This window comes from Narcine bancroftii, chromosome 14, assembly GCF_036971445.1.
Source record: "Narcine bancroftii isolate sNarBan1 chromosome 14, sNarBan1.hap1, whole genome shotgun sequence".
Lineage (NCBI taxonomy): Eukaryota > Metazoa > Chordata > Chondrichthyes > Torpediniformes > Narcinidae > Narcine > Narcine bancroftii.
In genome coordinates, this window is record NC_091482.1 from 16,598,603 (window position 1) to 16,617,673 (window position 19,071).

General features: G+C 38.7%; 1 protein-coding gene across 2 annotated transcripts in view; it reads right to left on the reverse strand.

Moving 5' to 3' along the window:
* The window catches only part of supt6h (SPT6 homolog, histone chaperone and transcription elongation factor), a 52,447-nt gene extending 34,458 nt beyond the window's left edge, over window positions 1-17,989 (reverse strand). The window contains exons 1-8 of one of the 2 annotated variants that reach the window (XM_069911221.1): window positions 17,519-17,989; window positions 17,255-17,371; window positions 12,721-12,897; window positions 12,281-12,351; window positions 7,643-7,832; window positions 5,904-5,988; window positions 4,140-4,416; window positions 1,097-1,198 (exon numbers count right to left, since the gene is read on the reverse strand). In XM_069911221.1, the coding sequence (XP_069767322.1) occupies window positions 1,097-1,198; window positions 4,140-4,416; window positions 5,904-5,988; window positions 7,643-7,832; window positions 12,281-12,351; window positions 12,721-12,897; window positions 17,255-17,360 (1,008 nt within the window). In that variant the 5' untranslated portion in view covers window positions 17,361-17,371; window positions 17,519-17,989. Of the gene's footprint in view, window positions 1-1,096; window positions 1,199-4,139; window positions 4,417-5,903; window positions 5,989-7,642; window positions 7,836-12,280; window positions 12,352-12,720; window positions 12,898-17,254; window positions 17,372-17,518 lie in introns of both variants that reach the window. The other variant, XM_069911220.1, reaches the window with a different exon arrangement.
* Window positions 17,990-19,071: the final 1,082 nt, after the last annotated feature.

Below are 19,071 nucleotides of genomic sequence, written 5' to 3' on the forward strand. Positions count from 1 at the left end.
ATTGGGTAGCGCCAGAACGACCTTGCCCTCAAAAACAAGGAGATTATAGTGAATTTTAGAAACAGGAGCTCGAGGGACCACACATCTGTCTGCATTAATGAGATGGCAGTGGAGAAGGTCAAGGACATCTTCTGAAGTTACACAATGAGGAAACCATCACCAACACATGGTACTTTCTAACAAGTCTGAGGAGAATTGGCAAAGTTCTACAGGTTGGAACTAGTTGCATTATGGTTTGGTTTCGTAACTAGAGTGCCCGAGAGCAGAGAAGGCTGCAGAAAATAGCAAACATAGTCAAGTCCATTACAGGTTCCCACCTCCCATCCGTTCATGACATTTATGCAAGGAGCGGTCTCAAAAAAGCAGCCATCATGACGGACCCCCATCACCCTTCTCACAACCTCTTCTCGCTACTACATTGGGAAGAAAGTACAGACACCCGAAGACCAGCACCTATAGATTCAACAACAATTTCCCCAATGACTAGCAGGTCTTTGAACAAAGTCCCCTCAGTACCCTATCTATAAAGTACCCTGGGCAACAAAAAATCCCGTCTGCACGACTGAAACACCACCCCTTTCTTGCTCACACCTTTGGTCCACCCCCAGTACAATCCCCACATAAACACGTCCACCAGCAGAGGGAACTTCCGCAAGACCCCACTATCCACATGAGTCCCTTCCCCCAGTATAACCCAGCCCAAAACAAAGGGACACATATCCACCCCTCACCCCAAATACTTGTATTAACTGTAACTGTGAATATTTATCATCCATCTTTTATGTTTATTGTCTTTCCATACAATTTAATGTATGATATTGAAGTTGTTTTCTTTCCTCGAAGTACCTGTTTGGCTGCAGCTTAAGAATTTCAGTGCATCTGTATATTGTACTGGACACCACAATACACTCATTACTTTGTTGAAAGCTAAAATCCAACTGAGCGTAAACTTATCATGTTGACAGCATTTTTAGCAACTTGGAACAAACTCTGAGTTAAAAAAAAACTGCTGCGCAACTACCACCACTTTAACCACATTCTGGGAACAACCAGAAAATATCTGTTCTACACTTCAATAACAGATCTAGATTCCAACCTGCAATGAAATGGTTGGTGTTGAGAAGGCATTTCTGTAAATCCACTCGGACTCTTCTTCAAGCTCTTCGTCTTCACATGGTTTGATTGGAATAGCACGAAGCTGTTGAAAGAGAATTTAAGTATTTAGTTTTATTAACCGACATTAAATATTCATGTTTTTTTCCCACTGAGGCTGGGTGAGATAAGATGTACAGGGTATGAGTTAAGGGTGAAAGGTGAAATGTTTAAGGGGAATAATAGGAAGAACTTTATAGGATAGTGAAAGTGTGACTGAGGAGGGATCGATTTCAACATGCAAGAGAAACTTGGATATGTACGAGGGAGAGATTTGGAGGGCTATTGTATGGGTGCAGGTTGATGGGACTAGGCTGAATAGTAGTTTGGCACTAATCAGAAGGGCTAAAGGGTCCATTTTTGTGCCGTACTGTGGTTCTTATCAAGAAATGCATCCTGAAATATTATTCTCAAGATGGAGAAAATTTGGTAAGGTTGCATTTGCTGCTCATCTCCTTTTGCTCCATGAGCTAGTGCTGAGTCTCCTCTTAAAACCAAGGCAGTGAAGCTTTAATGAAACATTCAATAACACTCTACAAGGATGAAGAATGTGGAGTATCTATGTAAATCTTGGAGGGGATATTGTCGTTGATTGCTGTATGGTGGTACAGGTCGAGGGGAAGGGGTAATGTAAAGGAGTTAAACTACCAGACTTGCCCTCAACTTAATAGTATTAGCATTGTGGACTCCAAGATTACAGTTGTCACTTTTAAGAATTGGGGACATACATGTCTGCAACATGGAATCTGGTGAACAAAGTCAAGCAGTATCTTTCAATGTTTACTTAATTGCAACCAGATGCAAATCCAATTTGGCAACTAAGCCCGTCTCGAGCTACTGAGCTGTTCCCAGCTGAGAGCGTTTATGAACCAAACTCATCTTTGCTTCCCTTTGAAAATTCTATTAAGGATCTTTAACATGGAGAAGCATTGATTTGTTAGCTGTGATAGTCAGGAATTGGGAATCCTATGCCTAATGCCATACAAGGAGATATATTGTTAACAATTAATACTCCCGCCCCTGAATAATTCCAACTCTGGTCTCTAATGACCCCATTGTATTTACTTTGTTAATGGAAATGTAATATCCAAGAACATGGAGTGTTAGCTGACAGAATGCTTGACTAATCTGTTGAAGAACCACCCCCCCCCCTGCCCCTCCCCCAGGGAGACCTGATTGGGTTAAAATTACTGTGGTCTTTATTGGTAAATTATTACCAATAGATCCATCATTTACATATTAATTACAAGAACATAAGAAATAGGAGCAGGAGTGGGACATTTGTCCTATCGAGCCTGCTCCACCATTCAATGAGATCATGGTTAATCTGATGATAGGCTCATCTCCACTTACCTTCCTTTTTGTCCATATCCCTCAATTCCCCCTACTTAGTAAAAACCTATCCAACCTGGTCTTAAATATATTCAATGAGGTAGTCTCCACTGCTTCAATGGGCAGTGAATTCCATTGATTAACCATCCTCTGGGAAAAGCAGTTTTTCCTCATTTCCGTCCTAAATCTACTATCCTGGATCTTGCGGCTATTTCCCCTAGTTCTAGTCTCCTCCATCAATGGGCACAACTGACCTACCTCTATATTTACACCTTTCATAATTTCCCCTCTAATTCTTCTAAATTCATGCAAGTACAGGCCCAACGACTTTCTCTCCTCGTAGGCTAACCCCCCCCACAATCTCTGGTATTAACCTGGTAAACCTCCTCTGGACCACCTACAGAGACAGTACGCCCATCTTCAAGTAAGGAGATCAGAAATGCAAGCAATACTCCAGATGTGGCCTCACCAATACCTTGTACAGTTGCAGCATAACCTCCCTGCTCCTAAATTCAAAATGATGCAACTTGTTTTAGAAAGCAGCCAGTCAATTTGCAAAATAACTTAAGAAATTAAGAGTAAACCACTGGCTCTGGTGATATTCTGAGTTAAGGAATGTTTAGCAAATCCAATTACATTTGTGAAGAAGCTTTAGTGAGAAATCGACATGGAAGAAAATCTTAGAATCCTATATACTTCAACACAAACCATAGTTAACTACAGTTTGCAAAATTGTCATAAATTTACAGCTTGTTTGTCCTCTATAAAAAAATCTATAAGTACAACAGCAGACGAAGTACACAGTGATCCACTACAAGGACATTTAACCCAATAAGTAATAATTTAAGGATTAATTATGGAGCAAGTGATTGACCGAACAATAGTGATTTTTAACATTACACAAGACCGTAATGAGATCATTGAGAATTAATGCACGGAAACATGCCTTTTGGCCAACCAAGTCCACCATGACTCATTTATACCGATGCGACATAAATACCATTCTCCATCCATTCTATTAACTGCCCCTCTCTGATGAGATCGTTTACCTGCACACAAGGCCATTTTGCCATGGTCAATAAACTTTGGGATGTGGGAAGAACCAAAGCACCCAGAGGAAACCCATGGATTTACAAGGAAAACATACAAACTCCACAGAGATAGTCCCAAGGTCAAGAGTGAATCTTGGGTTCTTGCACTATAAGGCAGCTGCTCAACTAATTGGATCCACTCATTGCAGAATCTAGACATTATAATATTGAAGGCATTTTCTTGATTATTTAGCAATGAGTACCCCCGCCCCTGAATAATTCCAACTCTGGTCTCTAATGTCCCCATTGTATTTACTTTGTTAATGGAAATGTAATATCCAAGAGCATGGAGTGTGAATTTTATCCATCCCAAAGGAATGGAATTTTAATGGAGTTACATTTTCAGGCATCACCACAAAATTTCATTGTTTATCAAACGGAGGACTCATCCTTCACAATCTAAGCAGGGCAAAATGAAAAATTCAACACGAAAGATGCAGTCCATTACAATGACAAGATTCTTCTGCTTCAGAAATCTATTAAAATCATTCACATTATAGTTTTCAAAGCACTGCCTTTAATAAACACAATCTCATGTAACCTTCCAAGAAGCTGCACACTGACCTGGAATCTCTCTGGCATGTCTGTAACTCTGATCTCGTTATCCTGGTCTGTAAGATGGCTGCTCTCCAGCTCACTGGGCTCATAGATCTCAAAGATGCTACGGCGGCTAACACGTTTTTTGCTGGTTTTCTTTGGCCGAACTCTTGTTTCACCTTCTCCCAATTCCTCATCTTCAAACTCGTATTCCTCCTCTAGTTCCTCATCGTATTCGTTATATTTTTCAAATTCATCATAATCAAAATCTACGCCAAAGATCTCCTGAGCTTCTTGAAGAGCACTGCATTTAAAATTAAAAATAATCAAAAAATAACAGTGTTAACAGTCAAAAGCATTGCTGGATAAGATGAACACATATTGGTCACAAATCAAAACACGGAATTGGTAAATACATTCCAACCGTGATGAAATTCATTTCTTCGATTTTGCAAGAAAAATTTCTCAATGTAATAGATAATCTTGATTACCACATCATTCCACTGGCAATTATGATGCAGTCCATACTGTTTCAAATCTTATTAGAACTAAAGTTACTTATACATTCAAATATGTAAAATTGATTTTATTTTGTACACAAAAACATTCTAATGATGACCCATTCCAGTTGTAAATAGTTGCCAGTGTATGAGTGTTAAGGACCTGGACACTACATTATCAGCCTTCATTATCCATTCATTTTGTTATCCATGGATTCATGCACTTAACAGTGTCGGCCCCAGGCCCCATCTAAAATTTTACAAATATGGACATGCATGCACACAATGAGGAAACAATGCCTGAATACACAAGATATGCAGAAACATTGTGATCAGTTTTCAGATAGCTGTCATGTGGCTCCCTGCTAAGTGTTAACTAAAACAATTTCAAAACAAATCACTATCAAAATTAGTGGGAGTACTTTGTTCCTTAATATCGTTATTTCTTGGTACTTAAATGTATTGACGTGTAATACTTTCAGAACGTCACCACATCCATGCGGAGGCAGAGGGAGAAAGGAAGGATAGGCATATGCCTTCATGCTTTTACATCTTCTGCTTTCTAAAATGTAGTCACTCTTTTGGAGCTATTTTTAGACAGAATATTTTATGAACCTAAGTAACAGGCTATTATATCAAAAACAAAAAGCTCCAAGGTCGCAGCAATGTTGCCATCTTGTGCTGCTTTATGATTTATACTTTTATTTGCTTTGGCTCAAGGATAGCAGAACGGTTAAAAGTAGGAGACACTACTTGACACGGAATTCTGTTAAATGCATAAAGTGACAAGGCATGAAAAGGTAATAATTTCACAACATGCAAAACAACCAAAATTTCAACCATACTGCAATACTGATCACGATTAATTTGAAATTAAACAAGGAACAAAATAAATATGTTGAAACCTCAAACTATACATTTCTCATTTTCTATTCAATTGAAGGGTTAGTATCTTGAGCATGCAAAGAACAGTGTCATGGAAAGGACTGCATTGCAGCAACTTTACTTTGTCATAGATTGTGGTCTTTAAGTTTGCTTCATTTCTCCTTCAGAATTGCTTTCCTTGTGCTTTCTTGATTATACAAGACAGTATGTTGGGTGTTTAATTTCCTGCAAAGTGTATTTATGGCAGAGATTATAGGGTCTCGATTAGCCAGGGCATCAAATGTTATGGGGAGAAGACGAGGGAATGGGAGAATGAACCAGCTCATGATTTAATGGCAGAGCAGACTTGATGAGCTGAATAGCCCATTTTCACTCCTGTTTTGTGGTCCAACAGCATGTTACTTACGCATCTGTATACCCTGGGAACCTTCTCTTCCACTTTTGCTTCTTGACTGGTTGCCCATCGTCATCAACAATGAAGTCATCAATGTCTACATCAAATTCATAATTAAATTAGAAGCAACCAAAATTCTGTACATCAGAGTCATACTCTACTGAGCACACAATGTCCTACATTAATCCCCACATTCCCATCAACTCCTCCTGGATTCTACCTACACACTAATTTTTGCTTAGAGATCAGGGTCAGATAGATCTCAGGATGTGTAATCTGCCCATTACAAGCATCTGTTCATTTCTAGCTTCCTTTAACCCAATTAGGCAGTAAAGAGTCACCAAACTGTTGGTTGAATCACTTGTAAACCAGATGAAATAAGAGTACACAGTATTGTACAGGCATGATGTTCGAATCCGTACTTTTCAATTTCAAATCTGTTCCCGCACTTGCGATACGCTGCTCTCTTGCAACGGTGGGCGATGACAGCATCACACAAGTGTATCTCGCGATGCTGACTCCATTACATTCAAACTGGAAGTTGACAGTATTCTACTTCTGGCCGGCTTGTCAGTTCATAAGTATGAGTTGTTCGGAAATCAGACATTTTTAACCCGGGAACTGCCTGTATAGGAATTACAGAATTGCATCAAGCTATTTGGCTCAAGAGTGTCTCCTTCAGTTTATGCTCCACAGCACTTTCACCCATCTGATTTGATCCAATCTTGCTAAGACTATTATATTTCTCCCTTATATTTTTCCAACTTCCCTTTAAATGGATTTAATTTATTAACTTTGTGGTAACAGATTCAACATTCCAACCTCTGTAAGTAGGATTTTTCAAAATTCTTTGTTGGATTCTGTTTTTGTTTAATCTTCCCACAATTGAAAATGTCATCACTACTTCCACCCAGAACCTTTTAATTTAAAGACCTCCAGAAAAATCAAAAATAACATTTGTAAATCTTCTATATGCATCCCTCAAATATTTGCATTGAGAGCACTCATTTTAGTGAAGATATTGAATAACTCCTCCCTGACTCTCAGGGAACAAGATCAAACAAAGTACTCAAGTTTTCTTGTGTTTGTAATGTTGAGATGAGTGAAAAGCCAGCAGTTTAAATACAAAACATGACCAAATGATATAAAGTGAGCAACAGATTACAAGGGTTCAGGCCTGAAACATTGCCTCCTATAGACACCGAGACCTGCTGAGTTCCTCCAACAGTTCTGCGTTTTTAACCGCAGTCAATGTCTCATCAGTCACCAGCTCAACCATCACAAATGAGCTTCTCTGCAGTAACTCCCTTACTGATTGCAACGATAACTATTAGCAATCTATATCCCCTCTGTAATCGGGAAGCTCCTGCATATTCGAGCAGAACCCCTCACATTTCATCAGAAAGGCACATTTTACAGAGCAGACCTACTTTCATTTTGCTCTTTGAGGTGTGGGGGAGGGGGCATGAATGAGACGACAATCTGGATTTTATATTCAAATCTCTGGAATAAGAGTTGAATCCAGAAAGAAGAAGTCTTGCAGCCTCACATTTATGCCCCTTTGAACTGATCACAAATAAATAGAACTGTATGCCAGTCACACTTTGAGTAACAAAAAGGTGACTTCATTTTTTTTCTTTTAATTGTTCCACAATTAGCACAAGAAATCCAAATCAATTAGATTTCACACATCAAAAAGCATCTATTCTTCGTGTCTATCATATTATAATTGTGGTGTAACCCAATCCTACCTGACTGCTCCTCCTCTTCCTCCTCCTCTTCGTCTGGGGCTCCTCCTGCTGTTACCACCTGTTCTCCTTCTTCCCCATCAAACTCTGGGAAAAGTTCATCAGCAATAGCCTCCTTTTCATCTCCCTTCTTGGTAGTATCTTCTTCCTCCTCGTCTTCATCATCGTATACTTTTTTCACACGTCGGAATTTCTGCTAGAATGAGCAGAACGATTCATGAACTTTATAAATGGAACAAATATAAACTAATTCATTATGAACAAAGCTTTATATAAAAAAAACAATACATTTTATGAAGTGAAGTATTTTGACAAATTAATTTTTAAAAGTAGAACATTAAATCCAATCCAAATGACTTCATCAGATGCTCTGCATGTCAAAATTCAGATCACTGATGCACATTTGATGCAGTGATTCTAATATTTAATCCTAAAGGCCACTGCTGTGTATTTTCCAGGCTGAAAAACTTTCACCATTAATCTTATTTTCTATCCTGTAGCCAAATTGTCATCCCATGGGCTTTAATTTTGTCCAAAAAAAACCCAGAAAAGCACTTCAAACGACCCTTGAAAGTTTGCATTATCCTTATCAATCCTTTCCTCAACTTGAAGGTTTGATGAATGCAAATGTGGCCATAGCAATGTCTTTGATAATCTATTTACTATAGAAGGGGCAATGGAACTTGAATTATTTCCCTGAATTATCTTTCCAAGCAGACATTTTATTCTTTTGCCAGTTGAGTTGGGAGGTGTTTTTAATCATGTGGGAAGAACTTGAGGGTCAGATGGTCTTTTGCTGCCAACCATTTATACATTTGCAAGTCTCTTATTTTCAAGTTTATTTGGATTCCGAAGAGTTTTAAAAACTACAAACATCCAAATTCAGACCAATTTTCAGGCCATCACACACAACTGAAGGCCCTAATTAGATGCCACTTTCTGCCTGTAAATATCTCAAACTGCACATGTTGTTCTTTGCAACATATTTGAGACTAATTGATTAATGGGTGCTGAAAAGCAAACAGATAAATGTTCCAAAATGAAAATTGTTCACACAGAAAAGTTAAATCTGCAGAAAACAAACAAGGGAACAGCCGAATGGAAGATGGACAATAGACAGCTGCAGAGCCGTACAACAGTGTTGCCTTGAAAGTTTATGGCACAAGTTACAACTGAAAGACCATTCAATTCATGTTTAAACTTTACTTAACACCACCCACCCAATTGCTTATAAACTGCATCTACAATCTCACATTTCAATTATAGTATGCAATTGACAGAGCTCTCAAGATTTTATTCCATTTAATCTTGTACGTGTTCCGAGAATTCTAGATTTTTGAACAACTTCAACTGTAATTGCGAATCCATTGGCAATCATCTTTTCAGTTGCCATGTTCCTCAGCTATAGAATTACTTGCTTAAACTACACCACCATGACTATGCTCTCATCTCACAAAACTTATTGCATGATGTATCTTTTAATCATGCTCCCTTCCATCTTAGTTTCAAATTTTAGTTGCAATATTCCAGTGAATCAAGTCAAATGTTTTGCTTTTTTAAATGGTTGAAAAAAATCTAGCATTAATTTCTTATCAGCTTGACAGTAAAAAGTTCAGTTCGATTGAATTATCTTTTCATAATCCTAAATGAGGGTTCCTGAGATTTACTTTCTGCACAATAAGTCCAATTGTAACGAAAAACTGCTTCAGTTAATCCAAAAAGATCTATCCCAGGTTTGTTACTGTGTTTTCTCAATTCAGCTCTCTCTCTGGATGCAAATCAAACTTCATAAAAGTGAACTTTTTCCAATTAATCTGCACTCAAGTTCCATTAAAGATTGTCAGAGATAATTGCACATACTTAGGGGTTAAAAATTACTAAATGATTTAAAGATCTATACAAACTCAATTTCTCTCTTCTATTCGAGTATGTAAGATTGTCTTTTTCTAGATGGTCTCCTTTATCATTATCTTTAATAGGGTGTATTAATGCATAACAGTACCCAAGTTTTTATATCTATTTCAAGTGATTCCAGTTTTCATCCCAAAGTCTTTTTTTTTATCATATTGATTCAAAAGTTTCTTCCTTGATTTGGAAGAACAAAAACTCTCTAATTAGTAAATTTCATTTACAAAAATTGAAAAAAGATGGAGGTATGGCCCTACCTCATTTTAAATTTTATTACTGGGATATTAATATATGGATTTTTTATTCTGACAAATTGGATCGTCCATCATGGACAAATTTAGAATTGAAATCTATACAGCAGCAATATTGGGTGCCTCTCTTCCATTTAATTTTTTCAAGATCAAGAGGATAAATCTAATCCAATACTCAAACATATATTACAAATTTGTTTCCAGTTCAGGATTTTTTTTAAAAAATAAATTATTTTTTTTGACCCCAATAATCGATCAATCTTTCTCTACATGGAAAATCAAAGGTATTATTTCTTTTGCAAATTTATTTAAGGAAGGTTGTTTAATGTCTTCTGAACACCTTGCAAGTAAATATGACTTATCAAATATTCATTTAAAAAAAAAGATATTTACAGATTAGACATTTCTTAAATACCATATGACCGGACTTTCCATTTGTATACCCACCAGATCTAGTGGATAATATTTGTCAATTGAATCCTTCTCAGAAAGGACTAATTGGAATTATACATGATATATTATTGAAATTATATCCAGTACTTCACAATGAGATTAAAAAGGCTTGCGAATTGGAACTTTCAAGAGCCTTATCAGATGATCTTTGGGACAAGATTCTTAAACTGGTGAATACATCTTCAATACATGCACAACATTCATTAATCCAATTCAAAGTTGGCATTGTGTTCACATGTCCAAAGATATGCTATTTGTGACAGATGCAAATCTGATATTGCTAATTGACACACGCCTTAGTCATGTTTATCCTTCGAAATCTATTGGAAAGAAATTTTTGTTATCTTTTCAACTGTATTTCAGGTGGATCTACAACCCAATCCAATAACTGCTCTTTTTGGGAGTTTTTCTGTACCTGTGCAACAGGTTGTGGTCTTCTCTACATTGTTGGCTAGAAGAGCCATCTTATTCAAATGGAAAGACTTGACACCTCCAACAGTGTTTCGATGGTTTTACCATATTATGCCCTGTTTAAGTTCAGAAAAACATGAGATATTATCTATTTGAATCATGGGTGAAATTTGAGGATGCCTGGCAACCTTTTATGTCTGATTTTCATTTGATGTAAATATTTTTAACGTGATGAGATCTCTTCTTCCAGAAGAGATATAGTCTTACCTTTGATTTATGGTCTGAATCGAAAGCTACAAAATATATGCAACCCCCAGGATAAGCTGCTTTTTTTGAGGTTAGTTTTCTTTTTTTAAAAAAAATAGAGTAGGTTAGGTGACTTTTTAAAATACAGGTGCACAATCCTTTATCCAGAACCCTTTGGGGACAGTGTGTTCCGAATTTTGGATTTTTACGGATTTCGGAAAGCCAGATTTAAGCCCACCCAAATTGTGCTGCTGTCTCCACCCCCACTCCCTCCAGTTGTGCTGCCGTCTCCCTGCACTGCCCGCCCGATTCACGCTGCCAGACGCCCCCCCCCACCCCCTCGCACTGTCGTCTCTCTCCCCACTTGCCAGATTTGAGCTTTCTGGATTTTAGATGTCCGGATAAAGGATTGTGTACCTGTATATTTAATATTTTTCATGTCTTTTCTATCTTCACCCAGTGTAGTGGGGGGGGGGAGGGGGTAGTTTATATGGTTTGAAGTTTTATCTTGATGAATATACATGTGATATTGTATTGTCAGTTTCATTTCTTTTTCATTGAACTGTATTTATAATAAAAACCAATAAGAGATTGAAAAAGAACCATGTACTCATAGTTTTACTTACAGAAAATGTTTTACATAAATGAATAATTATCTTTAGTTTCTCTGAACTTTTAATTCACCACATCAATTTATACTCAACATGCTTCAGACAGGCTATCCTGGTATTGCTTAAAATACTCTTACACAATAGAAGAGGGACAAAAATCAGCAATTATGTCAACAGAAATTGAAGTGGACAATAAACAAAACTTTGGCATTCTTTTTCATGACAAAATCTTGATTGCAAAGTTAACTTAATATTAATTTATTTGCCGAATACTGTTGTTCAAAGTAAAAGCAAGTTTTTTTCTTCCTTTAGAAGCTCTGCCATTTCTTAACACTGAGTTATCAAAGTTATCAGTTACAGCAGTGGTTTTCAAACTTTCCCCTCCTAAAGTCACATTCAAACTTAAGCATTCCCTATGCTATCGATGCTCTGTAATCAGTAAGGGATGAGAGTGGGAAGAAAAAGTTTGAAAACCACTGTGCTAATTGTACCTAATTGACTTGTTATGTGCACTGTTTCATAACTCCAAAAGAAATAGGCTAAAGACAATTTATCTCAAGCAAAATATTTCAGTAACAATTGGGTCTACAGCAGTGGTTCTCAACCTTTCCCCCCCAACCCCGCTACTCACCTATTACTTTATGCAATTTCTGACTAACCACAGAGCACTTCTGGAAATAGAGATTGCTCAAGGTGGAATGAGAGTTTGGGGGCGGGGGCAATTTGAAAACCACCGAGCTACAACAAAAGAATTAGTTTACCCTTTTGACTTTGACACCCAGGTTTTCCTCAATTAGGTCAAAATCATCATCTTCCAAACGGTCATCGTAAGCTGCAGGTAGCAAGAAAGCAAGTCACAATTAATGTATGTCACAAAAATTTTTAAAAAAATTACACTGTCTCCAAGATTTTAAGTTATTTCAACAGAAGCATTCTCAGGCATTATCCCTCTCCACCCACCCCAGACTTCAATACATTCCCTGTGAAACTTCCATGGATGCTCCTTCTGTCATTTTGATTTTATATATTCAATAAATATATTTTAAGACACTTTACAAATGAAGAAACAGGACACATTACAAAAAAAAACTCAATTGAAATTCTCCAAAACATGGCATTAACCTTATACCAAGTAATAATTAAAATAACATTTCAATGACTTAAAATCTGATTTTCTATTGCAAGTAATGTTAATACTGACTTTTGCGTTTTCTTCTCTTAGCGATAGAGTCTGAACCTCCAGATCCATCGCTGCCTGCTTCATCATCTTCCTCTTCTTCCTCCTCGTCATCCTCCTCTAGATCATCATTAATGAAGTCCTTTAAATTTCCCTGCTCATCTTGGTCATCTGCATTTTCATCTTCTTCCTCCTCTTCCTCTGTAGGGAGAGACACAAAAATTAAGCAGTTTGAAAACGAGGGTTAATTACCTCATGATCACATTGCTGCATTGACTACCTAACCAAGCATAATAAGCTTCGTGGAATTAACTCCATGAACTTGTCCTCTGTTCTCACTCTTCTGGCTAAAACAGTTATTTCATACTGTGTGTCCCTATCATCTACTGGTTACCAGTGGTGCTCCGCAGGGGTCAGTGTTGGGGCCGCTTCTTTTTACATTGTTATATACAGTACAACTCTGAGTATCCGAAATGGTCGGGGCCGGGCCTGTTATGGATAAACAGCCCAGTAGCAATGACAAATCACTTGTAACAACGTACCCATCTCTACCACTTCTTTTGGCAACTTGGTTGAGATACACACTACCCTCTATGTGGTATTTTAATCTTGTTTCAATTAACATATAACCACAGCTGTTAAGGAACAATTTCCAGATTTTTAACCTTTATAAGGAAAACTCTCAACTTTGTACATTAAGTGATTTATTTTAAAACGACACTGTGGATTTTCCTATCAGGGGATTGTTCTATTTACTGTACAGAATTGAATAGTCAAGTTAAAATGTCAATTAAACGTATGCATAATTTAATGCAGGAAATATAGCTATGTTGAATCAAAGTTTTGCCCATAAAACTTGGTTTTGCATCTTGATGAACATGCAAAATGGAAATGACAAATCTGGAACCCACAATATAATTCTACTGGTCCTTGGGTCTACTAAACTAATTGTGATACATACGCTGCCAACTTGCAAGGCCAAGAATTCAGACAACTGATTTATTGTTAGAGTACATACATGACATTACATACAACTTAATTTATTTTCCTGCTGGCAAGCAGAATTACCACTTATTGATAGTGCAAAAAAAATATACAACCTACACTTAAACATACAAAGGAATGTAAACAGACCGACTGCATTTCTGAGGAAAAAAAAATGAAGTGCAAAAGTCCTAAAACAAGTCTCTGATTGAGTTTGTTGTTGAGGAGTCCGATGACGGAGAGGTAGCAGCTGTTCCTAATCCTGGTGGTGGAAGCCTTGTGGTACCTAGACTTCTTTCCGGATGGTAGCAGTGAGAACAGAGCGTGTGTTGGGTAGTGTGGATCCTCAATATTGCTGCTGCTCTTCGACTGCAGCGTTCCCTGCCATGTCTTGATGGTTAGGGTTAGGTCATTTTTGCCTGTGATATCCTGGGCTGCATCCATTACCTTTTGGAGCACTTAAGCTCAGGGATATTGGTCTCCGCATACCATACTGTGATGCAGTTTTCAGCACACATTTGTAGAAATTTGCCGGGGGTTTCCGACATCATACCAAACTTCTGAGGAAGTAGAGGTGCTGACATCCTTTCTTCACAATGCCATTAGTGTGTTGTCCAGGAAAGATGGTGACTCCCAAGAACTTAAATTTGCTTATCCTCTCCACCTCTGATCTGCCAATGACCACTGAATTGGATACCTCTGGTTTTCCCTTCCTGAAGGCAACAATCAGCTTAGTTTTGGTGACACAGAGTTTGAGGTTGTTGTTGGTGCACAAGTTTTCAATCTCCCTCCAATATGCTGGCTCATCGCTCCATTTTATACAACCTATTACCATATCGAGTCACACAGACTTAAGTATAAAGTGAATAGAGCAAGGGGCTGAGAACACAATCCTGTGGGGCTCCAGTATTGTTGGAGATTGTGGTGGTCAGAGACCATATTGCATTCAAGTATCAATTCCTTTTGAATTTCAAATCCTTCAGCAATATAGAAGCACACTGTAGCCAGTCTCAGTTTAATTAGTACTCAAAATATCGAGTACATAGAGACTTACAAAAAAAAATTTCTCTCAATAACAAAATACTGTGGCTAGACAGTACAATTATAAAATTTGCCATTCCTAAAAAACAAAATAGATACAACTTCTCTCGACTCATATAGGACCACACATTAAGTAAGAGAAATATTTAAGAGAGCACATCAAATATCATGTGCTACTATTGAGAGCTTCTGGCTACAAAGCCATATGTGTTTCTGCATCTTTTTCAGCCCAAATAGAAGCTAACAAATATTAATGATACCCATAGTTTTCATTGTTAGTGTATTTCAATGCATATTTTCTTTTACTGCAAAAAAATCTGCAGATAAGATTTTAATTTTGTAGCTTTTTTTAAAACAGGGGCAGTACAATTGGTGTCACATGAGAGATCAATCTGGTGATTTGTCATTCCAAGACATGTACTTAAAATGCCGTCACTTTTTGCATGCATCAAAGTTGCAAAACCAAGGACAAATCCTTATTGCATCTCAATATATCGTGGTTTGCAACTCAAAGCTTCTACAATGCAAACCTGTACCACCTAAGGAAAACAGATGTCCAAACTGAACGTGACAGACCACTTAATTTTCATTTTTCAAGTTTACTCCGAGGGTTGGTGGAGGGGTGGGGGGGAGGTAAATACATGGATGTCAATGCATTTAAATGTCAAAACGAGAATTCTGAACTCATTGGAAATTATGCCAGGTTCTATACATGCTGAGAATCTAGCTTTGCCTGCATGCACAATTGGAATAATACACATCACTATGCAGTTAACATCTGTTCTTTATTGCTGAGGGAAAACTATTGATGAAGAAACTGTACAAGGTATAATGCTGGTGATACGGGGCCATTCTGCTTTAGATTGTGATTGGATACAATTTTCCAGTAGCTGATATATCTCAACTTAAAGTGAAGAAGGGGCTTCATCTCATAGGAGTACAGAATCTTTTGCTGAAGGAGGACCTGAGACTTTTATGGGTGTTCAGTCGTCACTTGTGACTACTCCATCACAACTGCATATCACTGAACTACCAAACTACAACTTGTAAGGTGAATGTCCTGTAAACACAGGGCATAAACATACTGTGATGGATTCCAAAAAAGGCATGATTGGAAGAATTATAAAATAGATTCCATGGGGAAACTCCTGATTTGACCACTTATCGAGATGTCAGCAAGTCTACAAAGTGAGTGCTTTCACATTTCTCAAAACTGGCCTTGTGGTCCCTTTCTTGAACAGGGCACAAGTGAAACAAATGTAGTTTAGATTGTGTATTGGTAGTCTTGTGGACACCATTCTGACATTTAGCTCCAGGTTTTCCAGTCATTGAAATTAATTTTTCCAGCACTGGAGGTGGGATTTCAATTTGTCCGAGCCTCAGGAATGAATGAATGGTGAATTGAACTGATGGAAGCACCTTTTCTTGTTCCATTGCTCTTTCAATAATTCTGGTTTATACAAAATCAATCTTGTTCATATTAACAAGCAGTATATATTGTGAGAAATGGAACTACCTTTGACAAACATATGGTTGATTGTAATACTGTTTCCTTGTACTGAATCAAACTGGAAAATTCCAAGCATTTATATTTATATTTTCTTTTGTTGATAGATTACTAGAACAGACAGTGTTCTGGGAAACAATTTGCCTTGATATATTACTAGGACAGACAGTGTTCTGGGAAACAATTTGCCTTGTTTCAATTCTTGAATCCAGTAGTATTAGAAGCTACAAAAACACAACAGTTAGCTACATTAAATTACCATTTTATTAGTTGTCCTGAGCCCCTTTCAAATTGCAGTGTTGGAGTTGCCTTCCTGGGAACCAGGTGCGATGACTGGGGGCAAAGGTGCCGGATGATCTACTGGGGAAATCGCTAACCCGCCGATTAAAGGGGGATCCAACTGGAAGTACTGCCGGTTGTTCAGATGCTGGCCGCCCGATGACACATCCACGCAAGCGCCGCCGTCACCCAAATAAGCAGGTTGGCCATTTTACTTTTCATTTCAGCCATGGATGAGACCTAAGCAAGTTTAACTGGGTTTCCCGATTACCTTGGAGGTAGGTCAGGGATCCAGTTGATTGCACCTTTCAAATTGCTGCGTGACTGGGATGTCAACTGTGCAAATTGTCCAGTTAACCCCCATTTTACATGGCCTCTGGAGAAACTGTACTTCAATTTTATCCTTGCAATAATGAACTTTTATATTACAACTGACAGCAAGAATCAATTGCTTTCAGTGCCATATTAAAATACAAGTTTAACTGTGTTATAATTTCTTAAATAAATCAACTGCATTTAAACTAGATCATGAACGAAAATACAGGCAAAGATTACTAGCGTTGAGATGATAAACCTCTGAAACATTAAAACCAGGTCTGAAGCGTCAGATGAGCTATTATTTTTGGAAAATGAATTTCCAACCCTCACACAAATTCATTGAAAGGTCAGCCTCTCTCATATTGGTATCATACGGCTTTGAAACAGCACCAAGGCAAATGGGGAATGCAAGCTGAAGGTTCCACGTACCATCATCATCTTCCATGAACTTCTTGGGCTTCTTCTGCACCACTGATCCTTCTTCATCATACTCTTCCTCAGACTCCTCAGCTTCACTCTCCACAAAGTCAGACATGTTGGGAAGTCCTAGGGAGGAAAACGTGCAAATGAAACACGGTCGACCTCGCACTCGCGATAAATTTGATCAAAGAAAACCTGATCGAACCAATTTAAAAGTACGTTTTAGACAAACAGACAGGTGTAAAGTTAAAGAGGAGATGAACTATTCTATACCTTTTGATGTTTGAGAGGCAGGGCCGGAAAGCAATGGGGAAAACTTGCTGCCCACTCCTCTCCGTGCCCTGTCGCCGGGATCTACGGCCAGACCCCCGGCCCCAACTTCGTTCCAGGCTCCTTCAGCTCAGCCACTCGGCCTCTCCGCCCAAAGCCTTGCCCCGGATCCGCTCGTCCTCTCCGCCCAAGGCCCGGGACCTGGGCCCAGAATTCCCAGCCTCCCCTCCCGGCAGGCAGCGACCAGGGCCCCCGTTCGAGGTGGGGGGGGGGGGAGGGGGGAGAAGAATGGGGTACCGCTACCCGCCCGATCAGCGGGACGGCAGGCACGAAGAATGGAGCGGGAGGGTCCGGAGCGATAATAACGCCAGTAACTGAGGCAACGCAGCGATTAAAAAAATCTTTAAACACACGCCTGATCCCCACCGCCCTCCCCGGAGCTGCGTCTGGTTTAAAGATGGCCGATTAGGTGCAGCGGCGACCGGTCCGTCCGCAGCACTGGGCCCTGCTACAAGGTTCCGGGTGCAACAATGGGGGGACCCAGACTCGGGAGCACCGCCTCCAGTTTCCCTCCCACTCGCAACCTGTTGCAATTGGGCCCGTGGGAGTGACACAGGAGGGACTGCAGCAGAAATGCTGGAGGGACTCAGCCAGTCTCGTCGCGTCCAGAGAGAGGAGGTAAATGCAACAGACAAAATAAAGTGTGTTACTTGGAGAGATGGAAAGGTGAGAATTGATGGGAGATGAGATGGGAAATACAACTTTTCCCAATTCCAAGTTTTTTTAATGGAGGAGGGGGGGGGGGGGGGTAGATTCTGTGAATGCAGTGGGATGAGATGGGATGGGAAATACAACTTTTCCCAATTCCAAGTTTTTTTTTATGGAGGGGTGGGGGAGAAATCCAACATTTCCAAGTTTGCTGACCACCAGAAACTAAATGGGAAATATGAGTAGTGGTGCAGATGCAAAAAGGACGTACAGATAAGCCGAGTGAATGGGCACATAGTGAAAAAAGTAATTTATGGAGTTTTTTTTTTAAATGGCGAGAGATTAAGTTTAAAGGGAGCTGCAACAAAATCGGAATGACTCACCTCAACGTGGAGAATAAAGCTACAATCGTCGGCGTGTTGGTGCTGTAATGCGATATTCTCCTCCTTCTGCCATTGTATCTAATAATTTTAACCCATGTCCCCATCACTGGCGCTGCTCTAACCAGTTATGTTGAATTACACAAGAACTTCATTCAAAACGCCACTGCAATATCCACAAAACAAAGAGCTTGTTTAAATATTTTCTCCATTCTCCGTTTGTTAAACCTGAATTTGCAGAAATATGAACAAATCAAGGATGCCCCATATAAATAAACAACAATAGCAAATTATAGAGGTAATTAGAAATATAAATGTTATAAAACGTATTTACATCATTATGAAATTACTTTATAATCCTGGTAGAGTAGATTCAATGTATGTAAATTGTTTTAATAGTTTATTCTTTTAATGTGGCTGCAATTCGCGTGTTAAAAAGCCATTTGAATTTGAGTAACATAGAAGATT